General features: G+C 39.4%; 1 protein-coding gene across 2 annotated transcripts in view; it reads left to right on the top strand.

Moving 5' to 3' along the window:
- Positions 1-8,417: 8,417 nt before the first annotated feature.
- ACYP2 (acylphosphatase 2) overlaps positions 8,418-17,122 on the top strand; it is a 156,012-nt gene continuing 147,307 nt past the window's right edge. The window contains exon 1 of one of the 2 annotated variants that reach the window (XM_060026615.1): positions 8,418-9,519. In XM_060026615.1, the coding sequence (XP_059882598.1) occupies positions 9,378-9,519 (142 nt within the window). In that variant the 5' untranslated portion in view covers positions 8,418-9,377. The remainder of the gene's footprint in view (positions 9,520-17,122) is intronic. The other variant, XM_060026613.1, reaches the window with a different exon arrangement.

Below are 17,122 nucleotides of genomic sequence, written 5' to 3'. Positions count from 1 at the left end.
TGTGATTATTTTAAGTTGCTGATCTCTTAAATTCAAATGTATTTTAACAACCCTGAATTTTTACTACCCCCCACCATGATTACTGTTTTTAACATCATATTTTACATTCTTTTGTTTTGTGTATCCCTTAACTCTTTATTGTGGATATAGATAATTTTACTACTTTTGTCTTTTAACCTTCCTACTAGCTTTATTAAGTGGTTAATCTACTGCCTTTGTTGTATATTTGCCTTTAAAAATGAGATTTTACCTTTTGTAATTTTCGTATTTCTAGTTGTGACCTTTTCTTTTTCACATAGAGAAATCTGTTTAACATTTCTTGTAAAGCTGGTTTTGTGGTGCTAAACTCTTTTAGCTTTTGCTTGTCTGTAAAACTTGTGATCTCTCCTTCAAATCTCAATGAAAGCCTTGCCAGGTAGCATAATCTTGGTTGTAGGTTGTTTCCCTTTCATCATTTTAAATGTTTCATGCCACTCTCTTTTGTCTTGCAGAGTTTCTGCTGGTTGATCACTTTATGGGAGTTCCTTTGGGCATAGCCTTTTGCTTTTCCCTTGCTGCTTTTAATATTCTCTCTTTATCTTTAATGTTTGCCTTCTTAATTACAATGTGTCTTGATGTGGTCCTCTTTGGGTTGATCCTGTTTAGGACTCTCTTGCTTCCTGCGCCTGGATGTCTGTTTCCTTTCTCAGGTTAGGGAAGGTTTTCAGCTATTATGTATTCAGATATGTTCTCTGCCCCTTTCTCTCTCTTTTCTCCTTTTGAGACCTCTATAATGTAAACATTAGTGTGCTTGTTGTTTGTCCCAAAGTTCTCTTAAACTGACTTTATTTTTTTCTAATTCTTTTTTCTGGTCAGCTTGAGTGATTTCCACTACTCTGTCTTCCAGTTCACTGAGAGATTCCTCTGTATCACCTAATCTACTGTTGAGTCCTTCTAGTTTTTATTATTATTATTACTATTTTTTTTTGTGGTACGCAGGCCTCTCACTGTTGTGGCCTCTCCTGTTGCGGAGCACAGGCTCCGGACGCGCAGGCTCAGCGGCCATGGCTCACAGGCCCAGCTGCTCCGCGGCATGTGGGATCTTCCCGGACCGGGGCACGAACCTGTGTCCCCTGCATCGGCAGGCGGACTCTCAACCACTGCGCCACCAGGGAAGCCCAAAGCATATATATATATATATATATATATATATATATATATATATTTATTTGTATACTCTGGGAAACCAAAAAATTTGTGTGACTCAGTTTATTGCGATATTCACCTTACTGCAGTAGTCTGGAGTCCACACTATCTCTGAGGTATGCCTGTAGTCTTCAGAGAAAGTGAGAGAAGACTTTTGCTTCAGGTTAGCTTGTATCAGACCAAACACCAGCTGAGGATAGCTACCAAAACTGGGTAAAAGCCAAACCAAACCAAATATCCAGATATTTGAAGAATTGGAAAGGAGCTAAAGCATCCAGGACTTTATGTGACAAGATCTTGGGAGAGAATGGAAATGCACTGAAGTGAGCCAAACAGTTTACGCTGATGTTTCCCACTTTGGGAAATTTTCTGACTTGTAGTATGGGGCATAGAGCCTGAGCACCCTTCCCTGGCTTCCCACTATACTCAGAACAGAGACCAGCCTCTTTACCATGGCTTACGTAGCCCGGCACATATGCTTTATTCTTGCCTGGACTGACAGCCCTATTTAATGCCACCTTCCCCCTTTTTAATAATACTTCACCACAATGGCCTTTCAATTCTTCCTACTTGGGAAGCTCAGGCATTCTCCATCGTATCCCCTCTGCCTGGATTAAATTCTCCCACTTCCTTCCTAGCTCATTCCTTATACATTTTTCAGGTATTGCTTCTTCAGAGACCTTCCATGACAATCTCTCTATGCCCTATCCCACCCTGTCTCTGAATTAGAGACCACCTTCTCCCCAGCACCAACACATAGCACACAGTAAGCACTTGAGAGATACTTATTGAATGAGTGAATGAAAGACTACTTGAATGTAGTGTGGCATAGTGGAAACAACTCTGAATTTTACCTCAGAAGGTCAGATTCTAGATGGGGTCTCTTCCTGGGTGATCTTGGGCAGTCCCTTCAATGTTCTGAGGCTATTTCCTTGCCTCTGAAATACAGATGGCACCTGGCCTACATAATTCACAGGATTACTGTAAACATCAAACTGGAGTTCGTATAATTGTAAAATGCTACTGCAAATGTGAGTTAGTATACTATTCAGGAAATCACATATATTCAATCAGCAAAATATGTTTTAAGTGCTGAATTATTGACACTTTACTACATTCATCATCATTATCAACCTTTTTAAGACAAGATTTTATAAATGGTAGTGAAAAGTAAATAATTCTATATATTTATATAACAAGATGTCTCTGAAACACGTGATTTTTAAACAAGGTTAACTTTAAAGGATGCAGTAGATGAGTATACTGTAAACCATAACACTTAGTAGGAGTTCAACCAGCATTTACTGGATGACTTTTCTTGTAACTTCTGCTTTTCCTATACTATCCATATCTGATAGTAATTCACGGTCAAGATACTTTCATACTTAAGTAATCTGTTGAGTGAAGAGCCCTAACAAAACTTAAAAGGCTTATTATTTAAGGGTTTAGCACACACCTCAAAGGATTCTAGAAATGTGACACTGAAATGAAAGAGAACTTAGGTGGCACTAACAACACTCCTGGAAGATTGGAATAGCAGTCACATCCACATGACCTGCATTGCCTTGGATAGTTGGTAGGTGGCAGCAACAGACCAGAAATTATAGTTCATTTAACCAATCAGGGCATTGGAAGGTTTTTTTTTTAAATTAATTAATACACTTATTTATTTATTTTTGGCTGCGTTGGGTCTTCATTGCTGCGCGCTGGCTTTCTCTAGTTGCGGCAAGCGTGGTCTACTCTTTGTTGCAGTGCGTGGTCTTCTCATTGCCATGGCTTCTCTTGTTGCGGAGCACAGGCTCTAGGTGCACAGGCTTCAGTAATTGTGGCTTGCAGGCTCAGCAGTTGTGGCTCACGGGCTTCAGTAGTTGTGGTTCACGGCTCTAGAGTGCAAGCTCAGTAGTTGTGGCACACGGGCTTAGTCACTCTGCGGCATGTGGGATCTTCCCGGACCAGGGCTCGAACCCCTGTCCCCTGCATTGGCAGGCAGATTCTTAACCACTGCGCCACAAGGGAAGTCCCTTGGCTTGCTTTTTCTTACAGTCTTTATGCCTTCTGTTTGTAAGCACTGAAAAAAAATATTTTTTTTTGGCTGCACATTGCAGCTTGAGGGATCTTAGTTCCCCGACCAGGGATTGAACCTGGGCCTACAGCAGTCAAAGTGCGGAGTCCTAGCCACTGGACTGCCAGGGAATTCCCAGCACTGAAAATTTTAATGCTCCTTTATTGACAAGAGGAGGATGGCATATTTGAACTTTCATTCTGCTTAAACTTTGACCTACCCCTATTGTGAAGATTTTGCTCCCAGACATTGCATTTGGTCAAGGTTCAGTTACAAAAAAAACCCACCACCACCACCAACAAAAAAAACCCTTCTGGACAGTTAAAACAGAAATAGATTTAACACTGGGTATTAAATAGCTTATGGAGTTGTTGGGAGGACTAGTGAAAGAAAGAATCTCTGGGTCAGTGGTTCTCAACCTTAGCTTTGTGTCCCAAGCATCTGGGTTGTTCTTAAGAATATAGATTCTGGGGCTTCCCTGGTGGCGCAGTGGTTGAGAGTCCACCTGCCGATGCAGGGGACGCGGGTTCGTGCCCCGGTCCGGGAGGATCCCACATGCCGCGGAGCGGCTGGGCCCATGAGCCATGGCTGCTGAGCCTGCGCGTCCGGAGCCTGTGCTCCGCAACGGGAGAGGCCACAACAGTGAGAGGCCCGCGTACCGCTAAATAAATAAAAAAGAATATAGATTCTGGAATCCACTGCAGACATATTGAATCAAAACCTCAGGGCATGTGTATGTGTAGAATTAATAAGGTCCCCTGGTGATTTTAATATGTAGCCAGTGTTGAGAACCACTTTGAGGCTGAGGTTTCAGGATCAATTTCAAGCAGAACTGGGCTACCAAGGGAGCTAATGATTCTTCTGCAATCAGGAAACCATGTACTGAATTGGGAAACTGCTGGCTTTAAAACTATGTCTTTCCTGCCACCGTCAGGAAGCTGCCATGTTCTGGAAACTGCCACATCCTGGACGCTGCTACTCCAGAACCCGGTACATGACACTAATTAGTAAAATGCACGTCCTGCACCCTGCCTCTCAGTGCCAAGAGGCCGCAGTCATAGTGACCTCAGTTAATGCCACAGAAAAACTAAGCTCCTCCATTGTGCCTGTCATGGAACCAGCAGCAGAGGGCTCCGGCCTCAGTCACGCCCTCCCTCCACATTTAGCATGGTGTTTCTGATGGTGGATCCTCTATAACAGAAGGAATCCTAATTGCAAGGATGTAGCTTTAAACTTTCCAGCTCTACAGAATAGGAAAGCAAGCTAGAAGGAGATTGGAATGGATGTTGTATACCCATTCTGTGATCTAGCAAAGGCATCATGAAGTAGATGAGTTGTTTTAAATACTGGAGAAGCCTTGATGTCACACAAGCCCAGATCTAAGGGTAAATGTAATTCATACCTTTCAGGGAATAAGTGTGTGCGTGTGCATGTGCGTGTGCGTGTGCATGTGCGTGTGCATGTGTGTAGGTATGTACACTAAGGAGGAATCGGAAGGGATGTCTTCCCCTGACAGGCTCCTTGCTTCCATAGGAAAAGCAGACCTGAGACTGGCTCAACTCTGTAAGTCTGTGCTTGGGAGGGGTTAGGAGGGGAAGGGCATACGTTGCCTAATTTTTTGAGTTAGTGTCTGTTCCTTTCTCCTCTTCTCTATGTTGGAGCTATAGCACAGAGCCTGGGCACATTCTGTTTAAAACTTGGCTTTGCTATTTGTTGCCTTTGTGATGTGTCCAAGCAGCAGTATCTCTCATTTTGTCCCCTCTTTAGCTAATCTTAACTTTATCCTTCCCTCATCAAGACCTCTAGATGCATATTTCATGTTTTCTAAAGCACACAGTGCTAAGCATAATATTTTCCCATAGTTTCCTCGCTTCTGGATGTATTGTCATTCATTTTATATATTTTCTTCTTTTGGAAATGAACTATGTTTCCATAACACATTCTTTTCATTAATTGAGGTATAATTATATTTAATTATTTATTTGTGCTTCTTTATCCAGTTAAGATTTGCTTTAATGCTTTGAAAATCAACTGTTTAATCCTCTCTTAATGTGAGCATGACTTACAAGTTCACTAAAAATTTAAATCATGTCCCACATACTGAAATAGTTTAAAAATATTTTAAAATTAATAATGCTGTTCATGCACTACAGTGAGAAATTATTTTGAAATGTTATTATGTGAATATATAACAGGATATTAAAATGGACTTTTGAAAAGCAAACTTTTTATTTTAGGACAGTTTTAAATTTATGAAAGAATTATGAGGGACTTCCCTCGTGGTCCAGTGGGTAAGACTCCACATGCCCAATGCAGGGGGCCCAGGTTCAATCCCTGGTGGGGGAACTAGATCCCACATGCGTGCCGCAACTAAGAGCCTGCATGCTGCAACAAAAGATCTTACATGCTGCAACTAAAACATGCCGCAACTATTATGAAGCTAGTACAGAGAGTTTCTGTATATCCTACACTCAGTTTCCCCTATTATTAATGTCTTACATTAGTATGGTACATCATTTGTCACAGTTAATGAACGAACACTGAAACCTTACTATTAACTAAAGTTCATACTTTATTCAGATTTCATCAGTTTTTACCTAGTCCTTTTTCTGTTCCAGAATCCCATCCAGAATACACATTACATTTGGTCATCATGTCTCCTTTGGCTCCTCTTGGTTGTTTCTCAGGACATCCTTGTTTTTCTTGACCTTAATAGTTTTGAGTATTATTGGTCACATATTTTGCTGAATGAAATGGACCCTTTCATTTTAAATTTTATTTTAAAACTTTACATAAAAATTTCAAACATACACAAAATTAGAGAATAGTATAATGAATCCCCATGTACCCCTGATGCAGCTTCAATAACTATCTCCAATTTACTAAGCTTGTTCTATCTACACTGTCATACTCCCAACCCTGAGGGTTTTAAAGCAAGTCCCAAATATAACTTCATAGCATATAACTTCATAGCATAGCACACATATATTTCAGTACATACCTCTAACAGGTAAGGCCATTTTAAAAAATACACCCCCAATGAATAATCACACAACAAATTTAAAGATAATTCTGTAATATTTAATAGTCAACCTGTGGTCAAATTTCCCCAGTGGTCTCACAAATGTCTTGAACTTATAAATTCAAATCAGGATCCAAATGAGGTTTATATTGAATTCTGTTGATTTGAAAAATGGGACTTCTGTCTCAGTTTTAGCTGAGACCTGAGACTCAAAACAAATCAATAGTTATACCCACATTACAATCTGGGACGCTAAACTAGCTATGTTGTCCAAAACGGGTGTTTAAAACTGGTTTTAAAATCCTGAGCCCAACACCCTCCTCAGGCTCAAGAGGATTTCTTTGCGGAAAGTTGAGGGGAGCTGTGGCTTTTCCCTCTTTGCCCCTCTCCCACCATGGGAGAGAGAAACAGGGTGTTTTCCCTTCACTGCATGCCTAGTGAGAGGGTCTTTAAAAGAACCACTTTGGGAGCTTGGCTTTTACTCCTTGAAGCTAGAAGGGACTGGTATTTGACCCAGACCCGCGGCAAGTAAAAAGGACAGGCTGTGGCTGGAGATACCTGAATAAAGTCTACCAAGTGGAGCAGAAAGACGTGGCTGAATTCAGAGCAAACTGTGACTTCTATCAGTGGTAGGGCAGAAATATGAGTACCAACAATTAGATGTGATGGGAAGGAGGGATCTGGTCTTGTGGTCATTTTAAAAGAAATCCCTCCCATGCAGCCTTCTACCTGGGGGCTAGTCTCTCAGAGGAAACAGGTTTTTAATTTCAACCAGCAGTAACACAAAGCCAAAGTTATTGCTCAGGTTTCAAAATTAAAACTTTTCACCTAATTTAATCATGTATGTGAAGAGCTTGCTTACATCTGTTTGCATCAAAAGCCAAATAATCATATACTTATACAGTGTTGGTAATTACATGTTTAAATTGGTACAGCCCTTGGAAAAATGATTTGGTAATGTGTATCAGAAACAATACACACTTGTACCCTTTGATTTGGTATTCTAAATTCTACCCTAAATGATTTTTAAATATGGGAAAGAAGCTATATGAAGGAATATTTCCTTCACAATATTTTTTATGGTAGTGAAAAATTAGAGGCGACCTGAGTATGTAACAACAGGGACTTATTAGTAGGTAAACTTATGGTTATACCTACTTAATAGAGTATCATGAAATTACTAAAATATTCATTACAAAAAACTATAACATGGAAAAAGAAAGAATAAAAGTTGAATTTATACAATGATATTAACTACTTAAAACATATATATAAGAGAATACACAAAAAAGATAAAAGTTGTGTTAGGGTTATGGATTCTTCTATTTTTAAAAATTTCTCTAATTATGCACAAATGTTTTTGTTTAAAATTAGCTGAAGCATTAGCAACAACTGCTTAAAATTTTTAGTCTTAGAATCACATATATTGGCAATTCATGCTGAAATGGTACATAAAAATTTGTTTGCTAATTTCAGCTGTTGGCAGACACAGTCAATTTTTTAGCTAAGCAAATGTCAACTGTTGCCATTGCGCTTCTAAAATTACAATAAAGCTACATAATAACTGGCAGGAGTACTCTTGGGTAAATGTGGAGAAAAATCAAAGATTGATTAAAAAAAGGAAAATGTCAACCTTCCCAGTCAGTGACAAGATCTTTGATAGGCAGGGACAGGACCCAGTTTGAGATCTTACTTCTTGGAAGGCACAGTACTAGTGGGGAAGACAGTAAATAATTAGGATGAAATCTGGTAAGCACTTGCACAGGCAACTGAACAGGATATGGGAAGATCTGGGAACTGGAATAGGTATTCCAAATAAAGTAGATCCAAGAGCAAAGATTTTTTTAAAGTCAGGGTGTGTTCAGAGAGCTGAATAACTCAAAGTGTCTTGACAATAGGTTACCTATAACCTATAGGATGGGTAGAAGCAGGTAATAAGAGGTTAGTGGAGGCTGAAGACCCTCAGTTTTATTTGGAATGCAGTGTAGAGACTTTGAAGTCACTGAAAAGAATGACATAAGATCTATGTTGATTCTAGGGTCTGCATGCAGTGAACTGGAAGGGAGATGAGAGGAAGATGTAAGTTGTGAGGATTCTGCAATAAACCAGGATCTTCATTACATAAAATTACCGGATTAGCGCTTCCAGAATATATTTTACTGTAAATGATTTAACCACATTCCAAGCAAGTTTTAGATGATTTTTGGTGCTAATAGAATTGGCACATAATATTGAATCAGATTGCAGAGGATTATTTTAATTATATGGCCAGATGCAGAGAAATATGTAAAGATCTCGAAGCCAACAAATATGTTGAGAAAGGCAAATTCTCACAAGTAAAAGGATTTCGATTTCTAGAAGGCAGCAGGTTATCAATAGCTGTATACAGATTCTCTGGAGTTGTGGGTTGCTTTAACACTTCATAACAGCTCACCAGGAAGTAGTATTTTCTAAAGTATAAACTGCTTTAACCTTCTAGGCAATTGGGGGCATTGCTGAACAATGATCAAGATCATAAAAAAGCTATACGAGTTCACAGCAGACAAGATTTTTTGTTTCCATTAAAGTTCCTTGTTCCAGAATATATCACAATCCATTTAGAATATGGATTCAGGCCTAAAGCTTTTCTGACTCAATAGAAAAGAGGATGCAGATGTCACCTTAAGAACGGCTCAAAATCGCCTGACAGATTTGGCAGTTACCTAAACGTTTAATAAAAATTTACTCACTAACCAAATACTCTCAGTCACCGAGCTAGCAGGTCTTTCATTTCAAAAGAATCATTTTGGGGGTACCAAACTATTGACATCTGGGCCAAGCCTCCGCTTTTATTTAAATACAAACACTGGCAAAGAAGCGCAGCGGTTCGTTAAATCGCAGGGACTCGTAGCTGGCATCCCTCCCGGGAAGCGAGTCTGGTTCCACCACGGGGAAGGGGCAGGGAAAGGAGACCTCGGGCGCCAGGGACCTAGCGGGCTCTTTCTTCCAGGCGTCCCGGGCTGCCCTCACTACCAGTCCCCGCCGTCTCATTTGCCGCCTTCCGACGCGTGACCCCGGCGCGCTCGCGTCCCCGGCCGGTGACAGGCGCGAGGTGCGCCGAGCGGTCCCATGTGCGCCCTCCCTCTCGCGGCCGCTGCAGTCACCGCGCCCCGAATCCAGCTCCAGCTCCTCTGCCGAGGCCTCGCCGCCGCCATGTCTACCGCCAGGCCACTCAAATCCGTGGACTACGAAGTGTTCGGGAGAGTGCAGGGTAGGGGACCCCCTTACAGTGGGAGATCAAAGAGGTGTTGGGGAGGAAGAGTAGAAAGCTTCGGCAAGCACACCCCACCTTAAGGACGCCCTGCCCTGTAGCGGCTAGGACTTCCGCTCGGCCATGACACAGCAGCCATGGGTGGGAAGGAGGCGAAGGGCGCATGCGCAGAAGAGCTGGGGTGGGCGGGATGGGGGCGAGGGAGGAGAGCGGAGCCGGGGAAAGACTGGGAGAAGGAGGAACAGCCGGGCGCGGGGAGTGGGCCACTTAAGGGGGTCCGCGGAGTGCAGACTGAGAGGACAAAATGAAGTGGGGGAAGGAAAGAAGAGAGGGTCTTTGAACTAGTGGTCCCCGTTACTCACCACTGAACTACAGCGCTTGAGTTTAGGATGGACACCTAAGATGGTGTTTGAGGGTTCTCTTTGTAGGAGATTATACTTTTTTTTTTCCTGTATAGCTCCTGAAAGAATTATTAAGTTGTTATCTAATTTTTGTCTCATTATAAGTTTAAATCGTTGTAGAGGATGTCATGTCTGGCTTATTGTAACTATCGTTATTTCTAACTTAAAATGTTAAATCACTGAAATTTATCCAGTGGAATATAAATATGGTAGTGATTTACTATTTGCCATCATTCATTCAAAGCAAAGCTTTTTAACAGTGGGAAATTTTGCATCATACCTTTTCCTCTTTGAATTTGATTTCCGTTCCATTTTCCCCACAGAATTTTATCCTATTGTTATGCTTGAGCAGTTTCTAATTGGTCACCTACCAGACTTCTCTGCAATATGTATGTGCATATGTATGTGTATATATATACACACATACATATATTTTCTTAATTTCCTTTGACCATAAAGCTCTATTTATTTTTTTTTCTTTTGGCTTGAGTTACTATTGTGACTATTATTAGAATACACTTGATGAAAATAATATAAATACATTTAAAAGTGTGATAAACATTATTAAAATTTAAAAGGTAAATTTGTTTTGGAAATTTATTTCTTACAGGGAAAGCTGGAGGTTTCATGGAACATTGATTAAAGGGTTGAGTTATCTTTGTATTTTGGTATTCTAGAGGTTTTTACACTTTGGGGCAGTGTACCAGGATAAGAAAAAGGATGGGTGAGTGTATGCCTTTTGTAAAGAAATAGCTCTTTCTTTCAAAGGGTAACTGTGGGAAGGGAGGTAGGAAAGGAGAATCATGGCGTATTACAGGTGTCTCCTCAGACAAGTCAGTTTTAGGGGAAAAAAAAATATGGAAGTTCTAGATACAGAAATTGATTACTTAAAATTATTCATGCTTTGTACCCTTTAGAATGTCTTCGGTACACCCAGGGGTATGGTATTCTAGATTGAAAACTACCCCCAAAAGTCATTGAAACATGTATATAAAAATGAAAATGGTGGCAAAGATCATTTGACAAACTATTTGGTCTACTGGACAGAGACGGGAGTAGTTAAGGAGCGTGTGTGTGCACATGTGTGATGTTTACTGAGGGTGTACCATGTGCTGAGCATCCTACTATTATTTACTTAATCTTCATCACAATTTTGTAAGATATATGTCTTAGTACTGTTTTAACAATGATAAAATAGGTAGAGTGTCAGTAACTTGGACAAGCCGTTAGTCGACAAATGGGATTTGATCCTGCATCTCTCTAACTCTAAAACCTGCACTTTCCCATTAGATGAGGTTTTCTGATAACACATAATGTATTTCTATTAATTTTAGCTATGTAATTGCCATTAGATGAGGTTTTCTGATAACACATAATGTATTTCTATTAATTTTAGCTATGTAATTGCACTTTGTCCATATGGTGGTCACATGGTGTATGAAGATCAATTTGGGGCAACAGTATACATAATAGGAAAGAGAAATGTACGCTATATAAACAGTGGGGTTTAAAAATCAGCTTTAGGGGAATAACTGTTGTTTACAGTATGTTAAATGGAAGAGAGTACATGCATACTATTGATTTATCAAGGCCTAGTATGTGGGACAAATTCACAATCACATATTTGCACACATATACATCAACATTTGCTGAGAATCTAGGATGTGCCAAACTCTGTACTCATTTAATCGTCAACCCTATGACCTCAACCATTTTCCTCATTTAACAAATGGAGAATTTAAGGCATAGTGAAGTAACTTTCCCGTTACAGAGTGAGTTAAGTGGTGGCGCTGGGATTTGAACCTTGACAGTTTTATACCAGGGCCCATGCTCTTAATCAGTATATCCTACTGATCCTCCTCTCAATACCTTTTCCACCTTTATTTTGCCTTCCTCCGAACCTATGAACCGAACACATACATACACTGATGCAGGGCATTTGGACCTGGCCATCTATACACCATTCCAGATGATTCTGAGGATGTTTTTATGGTCTTTTAGGCTCCAAGGAAGTTTGACCTTGTCAGTAGGCAGTCAGCACATTCAAAACTGCAGCCTCTGACTCTCCCTCTGTTGCTTGCTGGCACTATCACCGTTGCTGTATATCAGTCTGCGTCTCTCTGTGTCTCACAGAACTGCTCACAATTTTTTAGTGGATTACCTAAGAAATAAATACAAACCACTAGCTTTTTGTCTGAGTCATAATGATAGTGTAGAAATAATTAACAATAAATGATAAAAAATTTTAATTTTATTTTAATAATGTAAAATGGAGAATGATTAAAGGGATCTTTAAAAGTGTGGAATAATAAAATCTTAGTGAATACTCACTTGTTAGAAATAACGGCTATGAAGGTAAATTTACAATGGAGGAAGCTATAATTAGGAACATTGAATATGGACAAGATATAGATTGATAAATAAAATTGTCATTAAAATATTTAAATGAAAAATATTCTTAATGAAAATTGCTTCAATGATATAAAAATTAATTTGGAAAATGATTTAACTGTCTTGTTCTGATGGAAAATTGATCAGTGAATTGAATTAGCTTGACGGAGCTTATGACAGAAAATATTTTCTAACCAAAAAACGGGGTATGCTGTTATATTTGTATTTAGAATGTTTGAATTTAAATCATCCTTGGTGCCATAATGGTAGTCAAAATGTTCTAGGGGTCAGATATACTCTGCCTTGTTCTCCAATACACACACCCTAATTTGCAAACAGATTGCATTTCAAGAACTAGTTTATAAATTGGTTGTTTGGAATTCAGGAAAATACATTTATAGAAATAATATTACAAATAGTGGATTTATTTCTCAGACCCTTCTGCAAAGTCCACTCATAGAGCTATAGGCTTGTTGACAGAAATAATCAATAAACAATCTATAATTGGAATAGAAAAGAGTTTTATTTCAGCCAAACTGAGGACTGTAGCTGGGGAGACAGTCTCTCAGGTAATTCTGAGGAACTGCTCTGGAGAAGCATGGTTTCCAGCACAGTTTTATATCTTCTCAGAACAAAGAACATCTAACAAATCAGCGATTCATTCCTTCAAGGTTTCAAAAAAACAGATCAGCATGTACACAGGGAGCCAGTATGTCCTTGGCACCTGGGAAGAGAGTCCTATCATCAAAGAAGTACCAGCATTGGCATCCCAGAAAGGGAGGCATTTAATCTTTATTTTTAACACGGACATTCTTTACTTCTGATTAAGGTGCCCTTTTCTTTAACAGTTAAAGCAGATGTACAGTGTTTGATAAGCCACAAACAGGCTGTTTTAGTTAGCATAAAAGTCAAGTTAATTCCTGGATAAGCCAGAATGACTTTCCCATCCCTCAATATGTGAACATTTCTTCCATCAGGCTGCTGCTGCTCTCCATTGCTGCTTCCTTCCCTCTATTTTTTTTAATAATTTTTTTGTTTGTTTTAGTACAGTTTTAGAATTATAGAAAAGTTAGAAAGATACTATAGAGAGTTCCTGTATACTCCACATCCGGTTTCCCCTACTGTAAACATCTTACATTAGTATGGTACATTTGTCACAACTGGTGAGCCAATATTGATACATTATTTTTAACTAAAGTCCATACTTTATTCAGATTTCCTTAGTTTTTACCTAAAGTCCTCTTCTGTTCAGGATTCGTCTAGGCTATCATATTACATTGAGTCATCTTGTCCCCTTAGACTCCTTTACACTGTGATAGTTTCTCAAACTTGCCTTGTTTTCCATGACCTTGGCTGTTTGGAGGAGTACTTTGATGCTAGGTACCTTGTAGAATGCTCCCATACTGGTATTGGTCTGGTATTTTTGTTGTAAGACTGAGGTTGTGGGTTATCAGGAAGAAGACCACAGAGGTACAGTGCCATTCCCACCAGCATATCAAGGGTACATGACTTATCACTGTTGAGGTTAACCTTGATCACCTGGCTGAGATAGTGTTTGTCCACTGTTAAGTTACTCTTTTTTTCCCCTCCCTTTCCATCCTCTACTTTATCTCCATATTCTCAAGAAGCTCCATGTTTTTTTTTCCCACCAACTTCTGTTACATTACGGGCTTTGGGATGAGGGATAGGGGAGTAGGGGACTGACCTCCTGGGTTTTTAGAGCATTTGTAACTATGGCATGGCTTATAATGTTCCTATAAATGTTTAATTACAATTACATCAAGAATAATCTGAAATTTTGAAAGAGAAATTGATTAAGCTGTGTATAGATGCTCTACCACCTCTCAGGTAAATACTGACAACACTTGTAGAAATGGACTGTGGCAATCTGTTGGTTTACCTGTGCGTTAGAAATTTAACAGTTTGTTTTTGATGGGATTGACTCAGATTTAGAATGGGAGTAACTTATTAGACTACAGAAATAAATAGCGATTTTCTTTAAGATTGCTTAAAATGAAAATTAGGATAATTACTAAATAGCTTTGTCAGACACCACATAATTTAGGTGTATACATTTTTCCTTACATAGACAGGTAAGTGGAAAGTTATGTATTAGAGGTTGAAAATTTTAGTACATTAAAGTCAAGAAATACGATTAACTCTAATTCCCTTTCTCATCTTTCTTCCTATAGCATTTCATTTGTAGTTCTGTTCTACTTCTTGTTTTTACTTCTCCAAATCCATCCTCCCTTTTTAAAAAAAATATTTATTTATTTATTTGGTTATACCGGGTCTCAGTTGTGGCACGTGGGATCTTTAGTTGTGGCATGTGGGATCTTTAGTTGTGGCATGTGGGATCTAGTTCCCTGGCCAGAGATCGAACCTGGGCCCCCTGCATTGGAAGCATGCAGTCTTGCCCACTGGACCACCAGGGAAGTCCCTCTCCTTTCAAATATAGTTATTTGTGTACACCTATCTGTGTCTCTCACTAGACAATAAGGACAGTATTGGGTGGGCCAAAAATGCCTTCGGTTTTTTAAGTAAAAATAAAAGACACATTTTTAAAATTTTTCACCAAGAACTTTATTGAACAAAGTATTCACCCTTTTGTTCCACTACCTTCTGCCATTTTTCAGGCAACTTCATGATTCCATCTTCCTAAAACTTTTTATCTTTTTGAGCAAAGAACTATTCCAGGTACCTTTTACAGTCTTCCAGGGAATTGAAATTTTTTCCATTAAGAGAATTTTATAAAGACTGAAATAAAGGGAAATCTGAAAGTGCAATGTCTGGTGAATACGGTGGATGAATCAGAACTTCCCAGCCAAGCTGTAAAGTTTTTGCTTGGTCGTCAAAGAAACATGCGGTCTTGCATTATCCTGATGGAAGATTATGCGTTTTCTGTTATAATTCTGGACACTTTTCGTCAGGTGCCACTTTCAGTTGGTCTAATTGGGAGCAGTACTTGTTGGAATTAATCGTTTCGTTTTCCAGAAGGAGCTCATGTTAGAGGACTCCCTTCCAATCCCACCATATACACAACATCACCTTCTTTGGATGAAGACCGGCCTTTGGTGTGGTTGGTGGTGGTTCATTTCGCTTGCCCCACGATCTCTTCCATTCCACATTGTTGTACAGTATCCACTTTTCATCGCCTGTCACAATTTGTTTTAAAAATGGAATGTTTTCATTACATTTAAGTAGAGAATCGCATGTGATTCTCAAGAAGGTTTTGAGGTTTGCCAGGTTTGCCTGCCATGTCAAGAAGGTTTTTTTCGCTTAACTTATGTGGAACCCAAACATCAAAGCGAATCACATAACCAAGCTGGGGCAAATGATTTTCAGTGCTTGATTTGGATATTTTGAGTGTGTCGGCTATCTCCCGCGTGGTATAACATTGATTGTTCTCAATTATTGTTTCAATTTGATCGCTATCAACTTCAACTGGTCTACAGGACTGTGGAGCATCGTCCTGCAAGAAATCTCCAGCACGAAACTTCGCAAACCACTTTTGACACGTTCGATCTGTCACAGCACCTTCTCCACACACCACACAAATCTTTTTCGGCATTTCAGTTGCGTTTTTACCTTTCTTGAAATAATAAAGCATAATATGCTAAAAATGTTGCTTTTTTTCTTTCATCTCCAATATTAAAATGGGTACACAAAAATTCACGAATTTTGATGTCTTTTTTTAAATGCTCACTGATATGACAAATGTCACATACAATCTAACAAAATTGTTTTGAATGAAGTTAAAGACAGCTAAGTGCTACTAGAGCCATCTTATGCAAAAAACTGAACTAACCTTTTGGCCCACCCAATATTTTAAAGGTTAAGCTAGCTTGTTTTTATATCCCCTACAGGCTGTGCTTCTGGTGGGAACTTCCAAAGTATCTCAAATTAAATTCAAGTGTTTGGGATAGTTGGCTTAGAGAAGAAACAGTAGTATATTTGCTGTTTCGACTATTTGAAAGATGCCATGGTGTGTGGCTCCAGGGGACAGATCCTGGATGGATGTTGGAAGGTTAAAGTGAGGCAGAATTTTATTCCATAGAAGGAAGGACTTTCTAACAATTAACGATGTTTAAAGTCATTAAGGGCTGCTTTGTAAGGTAGTGATTTGATGACATCCTGCATTCAAAATTGACACATGCAGTTTGATCCCAGGATGAAGGATTACAGGTTAATATGAAAATTTGATTTTACATGAAAGGATCCTGATGTTTAGAATTCATCATATGGTTTCTTTAAACATCAATACTTCTTTGTAGATTTAAAGTATGATTTGCTTTGCAAATATTCACCTCAGAGTTTCTCCCTGACACATCTTTTCACAAAGCAAGGTCCAGTTGCAGCTGACTGAGCCTTGATTGAGTGGCATATTTTGTTTGAGTCTCATAACTGAAGCGGCTGATGTCTGTCCCAGTTTCCAGAGCAGTGTGTCTGTAAAAAAAACTGCATGTGTCATATCAGCTTCCCTTCTCTTTAGCAAGCAGGGTGAAAGCAGTGTAGAGAGGCCACGGAAGCCCATGGAAGCAACTTCTCCAGTACAGGCCCTGTCCTGAGAGTGCTCAGTTCCAGTCAGTGCTACTCAACTGCAGAAAATCTGTGTTCACATTCACTTTGTTTGCTATATGGACCTCCCTCTGTTGCACAGAATGCTTCAGACTAGGGATGGGGACTCTCAGAAAGACTGAGAAAATTCCAGAGCTTTGAACAGTTAATTCCTGCATGGTTCACTGCGTCACAAAGTTAATGGGCTGGAGGTCCTGACAACTCTTGATACACATTCCTTCTAAGGCTTTAAA

Source organism: Delphinus delphis, chromosome 12 (genome assembly GCF_949987515.2).
Source record: "Delphinus delphis chromosome 12, mDelDel1.2, whole genome shotgun sequence".
Taxonomy (NCBI): Eukaryota; Metazoa; Chordata; class Mammalia; order Artiodactyla; family Delphinidae; genus Delphinus; species Delphinus delphis.
This window is presented reverse-complemented; position numbering and strand designations above follow the sequence as displayed.